We start from the raw sequence: 12435 nt of genomic DNA, 5'->3' as shown, positions 1-12435 counted from the left end.
TATTGTTGCCCTCTCCCAGCCATATTTCTCAATTATTAAAGATAGGTTATATTGCATGATGCAGGACACTCGAACAGACGAGTTGACCCAGTTGTTGGTCCCAAAAGGCCATAGGGAACTTCTGTTCCATGTGGCTCATCATAATCCTATGGCTGGGCATTTGGGCCAGGATAAAAACACTGAACCTTATCATGGCCAGTTTGTATTGGCCGGGCATTTGCGGTGATGTTGCTGTTTGTGGGTGGTGTGCAGAATGTCGTGAATGTCAGCTGGTGAATCTCGTGGCTACCCCAAATGCACCCCTTCCCCCTTCCTTTCCATTGATGTCCCCTTCAAAAGAATTGCCATGGACCTTGTAGGGCCATTAAAAAGGTGCATGTGAGGATATCGCTCTGTGTTTGTCATGGTGGATTATGCAAAGTAATATCTGGAAGCAGTGCCTCTGTGCAACATCTCAGCATGCAGTGTTACAGAAGTACTCTTCTGTTTATCTCCTGACCAGGGCACTACTTTAATTTCAAAGACACTTCACAAACTTTATGACTTGTTTGGGATTAATTCGATTTGCTCCAGTGTTTACCATCCACAGCTGGATGGGTTGATCGAATGCTTTAATCAAATGCTCAAAAAAAAATATGATTTGTAAGTTTGTTCATGATGATTCGCAGAATTAGGGTAAGTGGCTCAAGCCACTGTTATTTGCAGTACTCCAAGGGGTTTCTCCCATTCAAATTATTGTACGGATGCAAGCGTTGAGACATCTTAGATGTTATTAGAGAAAATTGGGAGGAGGTACCTTCTTATAGCAAAAAGTAATTCAATATGTTCTTTATGTGAACTCCATGTGTTTTCACTTCTACCCGGCCACACAGCCTTGTAAAACACAACATTGACTTCTCCAGTTTTGGTTTTATGCAACCACCCATACCGGTTGCCTTAACACAAGAAAAATGTGGTTTGGGATGAATTTAAGGCTATGTTCGACATGGGGTTAATCGAGAAGTCCCACAGTGATTGGAGCAGCCTGGTGGTCTTGGTGCCCAAGGCTGATAGCTCAGTTTGACGCATATCCGGCTCACTTTTATTTGAAACTGTACTAAACCAACTCCAATATCTCAGGAAAAACAGCCTTTTCCATGTTTGCATTACACCAATTTGTCATGTGTCATTTTGGACTGTTTGTGGCCCCAGCAATGTTTCAACTGGACAGAATCCTCCACCTGCACAATGCGCATGCCACTGCTTATTTAGATGATATAATCATTTATAATAATGATTGCCAATGGCATGTACAATATTTCAGGGTTCTTATGAGATCCTTGAGATGTGTGGGTGCGTCCCCAAATTGATAAGATGATTACACAAGTGATTTCTGCCTGCCCGAGAACCAAGACTAAAAGGGGGTGAGGCATTTCCTGTGGCTGGCTGGCTAATATCAAAACCTAATTATTCGGACATCACCAGCCCACTGACTGACCTAACTAAAAAGGGGGTGCTACATCTGGTCCAGTGGAATGAGCCATGTGAGCAGGCTTTTTGACAGGTAAAAGTAGTTTTGTGTGTGGGCCCGTTGATGCATTCACCTGACTTTTTTCTCCATTTTGTGATGATTCTCACCTGTGTCGTATTACCACCATCTACTTATTTGTGTCTGTTTGTGCTTTCAATGCCACCCATATTCCACGAGCGAGAGAGAGAGCGAGAGGAAGAGTGCAAGTCCGATTGGCAGAGCTTGCAGAACATATGCACACGTGCACACACACACGCACGTACACAAGCCAAGAAGCGTGAACTTGAACCTAACAGAGCGAAAGTCACTCGTGTTTGTTTTCTGTTGAGTATTTGAAAGTGCACTGAGAAACGGGGTCTGAATAAATGCGATATCGGAGCTCAGTTAATATTTTGTCTGTCTTTTGAGTCTTCCTCTCACACACCAGGGTTCTACAGTAACATTGCCATAAAGTCCATATTGTAAAGATGAACAGAGCCAGGAAGGAAGCGGATTGAGAAAAGACAGCAACAGACAAAGACAGACATAGTGGAAATACAATAGGCCATGTCCAAAGCTAGAAAGAGAGACTTTACATCTCTGGGAAAAGGCCACTGTACAAAAAAATTACCAAAAAGAAAACCACAAAAAATAATGACAACAAATCTAGAACAAGCAATTTATCAAACTCAATGTGTAAAAACTCAAATGACACAGCTGGTGGCAGTGCTGCCAAATGCCAGAAATTTAGGGGAATAGAGTACTACAACATGGCACCGAGGGTGTGTTGGTGCACTTTGTTTTGTTTGTTAAAACAATTTTATTTTTATGATACCGGGAGTTCATTCACCATTGAAGAGCTTATGAACATCAGTGCTACAGTCCCTATGGATTTATTTCCCACCTTCATCAACACATCCGTGAATTTATGGGACATTCTGGTTAAAGGTGACCTCACCTTTGCACATGCAGTGAAATGCTGGAGGAGGGGGAAACGTGCCTGTGCGCTTATGCGCTTCCGCCGATGTTCTGCCGATCGTACACTGCTGCTGGGAATATTTCTCTCCAATATGCATTCACTATGCAACAAGCTGGATGAACTTCAGCTACTGGTGGGGAAAAACAGAGACTTTTCTTCATTTTCTTTCTTACATTCTGGATCAGTTACACTACAGTAAGCAGTGCCTATCACACCTTCCCACGAGATTCACTGGGACACTCTGCCCACATCATGGTCTGTGTGATTCCTGCATACAGACAGAAATTAAATTTCTCCAAACCTATTGTGAGGACATCAAAGCATTGGACCAAGGAGGCTGTGGAGGATCTTCAGGCATGCTTGGACTGTACTGACTGGGATGTATTACGGACTGCTACCGGAACAGTCTGGATGAGTTTCTCTGTGTTTTTGATTAGCTCAGATGTTTGAGGAGCTACAGTATCTCACAAAAGTGAGTACACCCCTCACATTTTTGTAAATATTTGATTATATATTTTCATGTAACAACACTGAAGAAATGACACTTTGCTACAATGTAAAGTAGTGAGTGTACAGCTTGTATAACACTGTAAATTTGCTGTCCCCTCAAAATAACTCCACACACAGCCATTAATGTCTAAACCGCTGGCAACAAAAGTGAGTACACCCCTAAGTGAAAATGTCCAAATTGGGCCCAAAGTGTCAATATTTTGTGTGGCCACCATTATTTTCCAGCACTGCCTTAACCCTCTTGGGCATGGAGTTCACCAGAGCTTCACAGGTTGCCACTGGAGTTCTCTTCCACTCCTCCACGATGACATCACGGAGCTGGTGGATGTTAGAGACCTTGTGCTCCTCCACCTTCCATTTGAGGATGCCCCACAGATGCTCAATAGGGTTTAGGTCTGGAGACATGCTTGGCCAGTCCATCACCTTCACCCTCAGCTTCTTTAGCAAGGCAGTGGTCGTCTTGGAGGTGTGTTTGGGGTCGTTATCATGCTGGAATAATGCATACTGATCATGCTCTGCTTCAGTATGTCACAGTACATGTTGGCATTCATGGTTCCCTCAATGAACTGTAGCTCCCCAGTGCTGGCAGCACTCGTGCAGCCCCAGATCATGACACTCCCACCGCCATGCTTGACTGTAGGCAAGACACACTTGTCTTTGTACTCCTCACTTGGTTGCCACCAAACACGCTTGACACCACCTGAACCAAATAAGTTTATCTTGGTCTCATAATCCATGTCCTTAGTCTGCTTGTCTTCAGAAAACTGTTTGCGGGCTTTCTTGTGCATCATCTTTAGAAGAGACTTCCTTCTGGGATGACAGCCATGCAGACCGATTTGACGCAGTGTGTGGCATATGGTCTGAGCACTGACAGGATGACCCCCCCACCCCTTCAACCTCTGCAGCAATGCTGGCACCACTCATACGTCTATTCATTGAGGGAACCATGAATGCCAACATGTACTGTGACATATTGAAGCAGAGCATGATAAGTATGCAGTATTCAAGCATGATAACGACCCCAAACACACCTCCAAGACGACCACTGCCTTGCTAAAGAAGCTGAGGGTGAAGGTGATGGACTGGCCAAGCATGTCTCCAGACCTAAACCCTATTGAGCATCTGTGGGGCATCCTCAAACGGAAGGTGGAGGAGCACAAGGTCTCTAATAACCACCAGCTCCGTGATGTTGTAATGGAGTAGTGGAAGAGGACTCCAGTGGCAACCTGTGAAGATCTGGTGAACTCTATACCAAGAGGGTTAAGGCAGTGTTTGAAAATAATGGTGGCCACACAAAATATTGACACTTTGGGCCCAAGTTGGACATTTTCACTTAGGGGTGTACTCACTTTTGTTGCCAGCGGTTTAGACATTAATGGCTGTGTGTTGAGTTATTTTGAGGGGACAGCAAATTTACACAAGCTGTACACTCACTACTTTACATTGTAGCAAAGTGTCATTTCTTCAGTGTTGTCACATGAAAAGTTATAATCAAATATTTACAAAAATGTGAGGGGTGTACTCACTTTTGTCAGATACTGTACTTCATGATGCAAGCATTGTCATATTTCAGAATGGTGATCTTTGACTCCTGATGGAGGTTCCAATCTAACTGGCTCCATAGGTGCAATTGAGTGATTATGGTCTGTTCCAATAAGGACAAGTACTCTGACATGTTCAAATTATTGTAGGGGCAGATTGAATAGGTGTTTAATTCATATTCCTGAGATAGATATTCCTACTCACATGAAACTGACTCTCTTTTCAGAGTTTGGATGTCCAGTTTAATTGTTTGTGAGGCCAGAAGCTCTGGGGTCCTGTCCAAACCCAGTATCTGTACCCCAGCTGGGAGCACCATAGTAAACTCTGATCCATTATCCAGAAGAGCATAATTGGCATAACAGGTCCACTACTAAGTGCTTTTTTTATATTGACCACAGAGGACAATGGTAACTCTTTCCGACTTCATTCTGAGAACAGTTTATGCTCTCTCCTGGTAAATGTTTTTTTTTTTTTTTTTTAAAAAAAGGCCATCATAATCGACATACTAGTACTCCCATTATAGCAACTCTGAGAATTTAAGCAATATGTACACTCACCTCCAAAACTGTTGGACTGGCAAGGCCGATTCATTTGTTTTTGCTGTAGACTAAATACATATGGGTTTGTGATAAAAAATTTCAACTTTTATTTCCTGGTATGTATGTGTAGATGTGTTTTAAACAAACTGGAACATAGCTCATTTTGTATTGGACCAACCAATTTGTAGGTGAACAAAAATATTGGAACATGTGTCTGACCGGTGTTTCTTGTTACCCAGATGTGTGCTGTTAGACACACAATAAACAATAAATAGCTCCAAACATCTAATCTTGGTTTTAGTCATCAGTTTTGCCTGTGAAGACTGCATTTGGCTATCAGGCTATTAAATTAAAACCAGACAGTTCTGTATCAAACCCATTAGATGATAATGTAGCAATATCAGATCAATATTTAGAGTGTTTTGCTCCGCTTAGAGAGACTGAACTAGCTTCATTGATCTCTTCAGCTAATTCGTCAACTTGCATACTAGATCCTTTGCCTACATGTTTCTTTAAACAGATTTGTCCAGGAATAATTGAACCACTTTTAAATATAATCAATTCTTCCCTTAGCACTGGCTATGTACCTAAATCACTTAAATTAGCAGTTATTAAACCCCTGATAAAAAAAAACCTGACCTTGACCCCTCTCAACTGTCCAGCTATAGACCTATATCAAATCTCCCCTTCATCTCTAAGATCTTAGAAAAGGTTGTAGCAAAGCAGTTATGCTCGTACTTACATAGGAATAACATTTTATGAAATGTATCAGTCAGGATTTAGACCTCATCATAGCACAGAGACAGCTTTAGTTAAAGTAGTAAATGACCTACTACTGGCCTCTGATCAGGGTTGTGTCTTGCTGCTTGTGTTACTCAACCTTAGTGCAGCTTTTGATACTATAGATCATACTATTCTCCTTCATAGATTAGAAAATGTTGTTGGCGTTAAGGGAACAGTCCTCTCTTGGCTCAGGTCTTATCTTAAAGATCGTTATCAATTCGTAGATGTAAATGGAGACTTTTCTGCGCATACCGAGGTTACCTTTGGAGTTCCGCAAGGTTCTGTTTTAGGCCCACTGCTTTTTACTTTGTATATGCTACCTCTGGGTCAAATTATTCGTAAACGTGGAATTAGCTTCCACTGTTAAGGTGATGATACACAGTTGTATGTTTCAGCAAAGCCAGAGGAAAGACAGAAGCTTAGTAAAGTTGAGGATTGTGTAAAGGACATTAGATGTTGGATGTTAACTAACTTCCTTTTACTTAATTCTAATAAAACAGAAATACTTGTATTAGGACCACGTGTAGCTAGAAATAAGCTTTCTGATCACATGGTTACTCTGGATGGACTTACTGTTTCATCATGTAGAGTAGTAAAAGACCTTGGAGTGATTATTGACTCCAGCCTATCATTTGATTCTCATGTAGATAATATAACTAGAATAGCCTTCTTTCATCTCAGAAATATTTCTAATAAGAAATATATTGTCACTACATGATGCAGAAATACTACTTCATGCATTCGTCACCTCCAGATTAGATTTCTGTAATGCCTTACTCTCTGGATGTTCCAGTAGGAACATAATCAAACTCCAGTTAGTCCAGAATGCAGCTGCTAGAGTCCTAACTAGAACCAGAAGATACGACCATATCACCCCAATCTTATCCACACTGCATTGGCTCCCAGTTAAATCTCGCATTGATTATAAAATACTTTTATTAACTTATAAAGCACTAAACGGTCTCGCACCACGGTATATAATCAACCTTTTGGTTTTCTATGATCCACCATGCCTACTTAGATCAAAAGATGCAGGCTATTTGACGGTACCTAGAATAGTGAAGGCTACAGCAGGGGGAAGAGCTTTCGCTTATAGAGCCCCACTGTTATGGAACAGTCTTCCAATTAGTGTTCGGGACTCAGACACAGTCTCAGTATTTAAGTCTAGGCTTAAAACGTATTTGTTTACTCACGCCTACCCTGACTAGTCTCTGTATTATGCTAATTCCCAGTCCTAATAACCTTTTCTCTCCTCTCTCCTTCTGCCGAGCCACATACGATTTTATGGAGATACTAGAGATCCTGATCCTTTCTGATCTCCGGACCTGCCTGATCCATTTTGTATGTCCTACCTCTGGATGGAGCTCTAATCTACTCCAATTCCAGACTGCTGGGACTAGGGTTGCTTCTATGGCCATACAGAATTCATATAAGTCAATAATGAACTTTTTCACATTATCTGTTGTTACCCAGATGAAGGTGGGCTCCCTTCAGAGTCTGGTTCCTCTCAAGGTTTCTTCCTCTTAAAACATCTTAGGGAGTTTTTCCTTGCCACCGTCGCCACTCAGTGGCTTGCTCAGTTGGGATAAATTCGCACCTTTAATATCTGTATAAAATGTTGATATTTCTGTAAAGCTACATTGAGACAATGTCTATTGTAAAAAGTGCTATACAAATAAAATTGAATTGAATTGAATTTGTTGTTTAAAAGGATAAACCAACATGAAGACCAGAGAGCTGTTTCTAGGATTCAAACAAGCCATTTTGAAGCTGAGACAAGAGGGAAAATCAATCAGAGGCATTTGCACAAACACTTGGCATAGCCAATACAACAAATTGGAATGTCCAGAAAAAGAAAGAAACCACTGGTGTATTGAGCAACAGACATAGAAAAAAACAACAGCAGCTAATGACAAACACTGTGAGAGCTGTGAAGAAAACCCCCAAAACAACAGTCAGTTACATCACCAACAACCTGGGGTGAAGGTATCACAATCCACCATTTGAAGAAAACTTCATTAGCAGAAATATAGAGGCCATACCACAAGATGCAAATCACTCATCAGCAGTAAGAATCAGAAATCCAGATTGGAATTCACAAAGTAATACAGAGTTGAACCACAAAAGTTCTGGAACCAAGTTTAACCTCTACCAGAGTGATGGAAAGGCCAGAGTGTGGAGAAAGAAATTATCTGCTCATGATCCAAAACATATAAAGCTCATTTGTGAAACATGGTGGACCATAGTGTCAAAGCTTGCGCTTGCATGGCTGCTTCTGGAACAGGCTCACTAATCTTTATTGATGATGTAACTCATGATGGTAGCAGCAGAATGAATTCATAAGTTTACAGGAACATTTTGTCTGCCAATTTACAGAGAAATGCATTCACATTAATCAGGAGGAACTTTATTATGCAGAAAGACAATGATCCAAAACACACTGCCAACTCAAGAAAGGACTTTATCAAAGGGGAAAAGTGGAAGGTTTTAGACTGGTCAAGTCAATCACCTTAACCCAACTGAGCATGCATTTTACCTTCTGAAGAGAAAACTGAACGGTGAAACCCCATGAAACAAACAACATTTGAAAGAGGCTGTGATAAATGCATCAAAAAAGAGGAACCCAACAATTTGGTGATGCCACTGAGTCGCAGGCTTGATGTAGTTATTGCAAGCAAGGGATACGCACCCAAATATTAGGTATTATTTATATAACCTGTTTCTATACTGGGCAGTGGTAACTCAGTGGTTAGGACCATGGACTTCTGCTCAGAAGGTTGTGAGTTCAAATACCAGCACCTCCAAGCTGACACTGCTGGGCCCTTGAGCATGGCCCTCAACTGCTCAGTTGTATTGGCATTTGCCGTAAATGTATATTTTATGATGATAAAAACCACTTGACTTAACTTTTATTTTTAGAGTCCAAGCACTGCAGGTGCAAGGGCACCTATTGTAATTGTTAGTATTCTTATTATTATTACGGGCCAAGCATTGCAGGTGTGTATGCACCTATTGTTTTACTTTTTTTTTCCACACTGGAGTCTATTGCAGCCCATCGAACTATACATAGGAAAGTTATGAAATTTGGCACGCAGATATGGGCCAGTTTGAAATGTTCCTATATCAAATTTGAAGTTGTTATCTCAAACACTCTAGCACCGCCAACAGATCAAAGTTGCACTCATGTTTATGCCAATAACGTTTGAACCATATGGGCTAAAAACAAAAAACTCCTAGACCATTCATCTGATTTTCACAAAAATCGAAGCAGATCATTTTCAGTCCATGCCAGCAAGTTACGAATTTCATATTGATGGATCAAACTGAACTTTTGGTCATTATCTGATGCTTGCTTAATTCCTTACTTTTCCTCTGTGGTGCTTGGCCCCATAATTTCTGCTTGCAGCTATATTTTTGTTGTAAATTATTAATAAATGCAATTTATCCTTACGCATACAGTTCTATAATGTGGATATTATAGTTTCAAACCTATCACAACTTGGTTCTTTACACAGCATGTGCATTACAAATATACACATTATGTGAAATCACTAACATTTGTCTGTACTACAGCATAAATATTACTACTCTAATCACTTTAACTGGTTACACATAATGCACAAATTCCCTATGGACTGCATAATATTTATATAAACATGGGTCCCACCATCTTAATCTCATGTAAATATGACCTTCAGTAAAGTAATAGTACCACAGAATTTACACAAGGATACAAATAAACAGAAGAGCCCACAATATTGTGTGTGTATAGACCTATAGAACTATCACCTAAATAAAATAGGTTTAAATGAATCAACTAACTACTGCATAACGCTAGGGACATTTTATTAATACTAGAAATAATCATCACCTAGGAGCTTACTGTACAATGCACTAAAATGAATTAAAATTTCTCATAAATGCACACACTCAAAAATTTATGCTACAGTCTTTGCTATACACTGCAGTAAATCTGCTTGTCACATAATGGAGGTTAAGATGGATGCAAGTGCAGAAAGAGCTTTATTAGAGATAGGCAGACAAATCCAAATCAAAAGGCAAAGGCGTTGTAATAAACAGACAAATGGTCAGGCGAACGGCAAATAGGATTAACCAGGCTGACATGAATCAATAAACAAGGACGAGAATAGGATCAAAACCATGAAACAAAAGAACGAGGATCAAAGGATTGTTACGTTACGGAAGGCAAACGATACTTCGCCATGAACAATGAGACACGAGGGGTTTTAATACTAAATGTAATCAAGGTTGAAACACAAAACAGCTGAGTACAGTGATGACACATAAGGGAAACAACCAATAACAATACAGGGATGGAAACAGGAAATAAACCATAACAAAACACTTGTCAAAAGTAAACAATCGTCACTGAAAAACCTGGAAGTGCACGCTCGCAATTCAAGCTCGCGCTTCAGCTTTCAGAGCATGCTGTGAGCTCCAGCGTTTTGCGCAAGGGGAAATTGGAACACTGCTATACTGTGTGCTACTCATCCTTCACTACTCAGCAAAGTGGTTATGTTTTCATCTGCATTCAGAATGGTTCAACAGCATGCACTCTTTCATAGACTATGAACAATCACACACTTGATGAAAAATTATCTTTTGCTCTGTCTCCCCTCCAGTGGTCGGAATGGAAAGATGCGGGTACTCTCCATCAAGATGGGCATAGTTAGCTTGTGCAATGCAGACATCAAGGAGAAATACAGATGTGAGTAGGAATCTCCCTATCTCCCTCTCAAACAAAGTTTGTCCCTTGAAACATATGGTAGTGTAATAAATGCATAACTCTAACCCTGACCTCAGTATCCAATGGGAATGACCTCTACAGAATCCAGTGGGAATGTTTTCTTCTTAACAAAGGTGGGTTTTTGTGTAAAAAACAAACAAACAAACAAACAAAAAATGTCTTTCCCAATGGGAACATGCAAATTTTTTCTTTCAAAATGGCAACATTATATATCTACAATAAGACTATATGCTTACACCCGCTTAGCTTAATGGAAGGAACAGATCAATAACAAAAAATTTTTTACCTAGAGAACAGTCTTACATTTCAGATCTTGGGCTGCTTTTTTCCAGGTGCTTCATTGACCCTTTTTCTATTTGCACATATGATGCAATACAGTATATACAGCATATAGAGTATAAAACAGGTAACAAGAGGCCAGTGTTACAGTTTAAAGCAAATCTTATTAATGTGACATAGTAAATAAGAACATGAATTGCAAGCCATTTAGACAGTCTGGTAGTGAGACTCATATGGTGGGAATAGAGTTTGTCTGAGCAGGTCAGTGGCAGGTATTTTTACTGTCACGGTTATACATAAGGTGTGTCCAAATCAGCTATTTTATGTCCCAAAAAGCTCAGAAGACCAAATGTTAGAAGAATTCTACCCCTGATGAAGAAAAGGCCAACACAACAGTTGGCCAGATCAAAAACATGCTCCAGGAGGTAGGAATATCTGTTTCAATGACAACAGTCAAGAGAAAACTTAATCAGAGTAAATACAGGTGGTTACGATTGTAAACCATTTGTAAGCCTCAAAAACCATATTAGAGTTTGCCAACAACATAAATGTCCTATGGACCGATGGGACACAAAGATCAACTTGTACCAGAATGATGGGAAGAGAAGAGTATGCAGAAGGGAAGGAACTGCTGATGGTTTGAAGCATACCACCTCATCTTATGGTGCTGGCATGAATGGCTGCCAATGGAACTGGTTCCTTTGTACTTATTGATGATGTGAATGCTGACAAAAATAGCTCAGATTTAACCAAATGCTTCAAAACTCTTGGGATGATGGTTAGCATTGCAGTTGGACAATGACCTGAAGCATACTTCAAAAGCAACCCAATACTTTTTAAGGCATAGAAATGTAATGTTCTGCAATGGCAATTTCACTTGCTGAAAGGAAAACAAACAAACAAACAAAAAAAAAAAGAACAAGCGGGAACTGAAGACAGCTGCAGTAAAGGCCTGGCAGAGCATCACCAGAAACCTAGCATCTGCTGATGTCCATGGGTTCCAGACCTCAGACAGCCATTGATTGCAAATGGACACTATACTGTAAAAACAGCATAGTCTTTTGGATTAGATGTTAATCCGAGTTCCTGACTCTCTGTGGTCATTAAAAATCTCAGGACACTTCTTGTAAAGCGTAGGGGTATAACCCCGGTGTCCTAGTGAAATTTCCCCATTGGCCCTTATCTATCATGGTACCCTAATAATCTCCAACCCTGATTTGTCTACGTTACACTCCTCTCTTGTCCACCAATAGCTGGTGTGTGGTGGGCATTCTAGCGCACTCTAGCTGCCGTCGCATCATCCAGGTGGATGCTACACACTGATGGTGGTTGAGGAGATTTCCCCCCATACACTGTTAAGTGCTTTAAGTGCCTAGTAAAGGGCTATATTAATCTAAGGAATTATTATTATTATTATTATTATTATTATTATTATTATTATTATTATTATTATTATTTGCATCCAAGTATTATAAATTACAGTTTATGGCGTTTAGCTTGTTTAACAATTATAAAAGTGTGGGGGGGCATCTAAAAAGTGCTGTGA

General features: G+C 40.2%; 1 protein-coding gene across 2 annotated transcripts in view; it reads left to right on the top strand.

Annotated features, from left to right (window-relative positions):
* drp2 (dystrophin related protein 2) overlaps positions 1-12435 on the top strand; it is a 95285-nt gene that overhangs the window by 46585 nt on the left and 36265 nt on the right. For both annotated transcript variants that reach the window (XM_053682080.1, XM_053682081.1), the window contains exon 12: positions 10486-10571. In XM_053682080.1, the coding sequence (XP_053538055.1) occupies positions 10486-10571 (86 nt within the window). The remainder of the gene's footprint in view (positions 1-10485; positions 10572-12435) is intronic.

This window comes from Ictalurus punctatus, chromosome 8 (assembly GCF_001660625.3).
Source record: "Ictalurus punctatus breed USDA103 chromosome 8, Coco_2.0, whole genome shotgun sequence".
Classification (NCBI taxonomy): Eukaryota; Metazoa; Chordata; class Actinopteri; order Siluriformes; family Ictaluridae; genus Ictalurus; species Ictalurus punctatus.
Note: the sequence above shows the minus strand (reverse complement) of the source record. Positions and strands in the feature narration are given on the sequence as shown.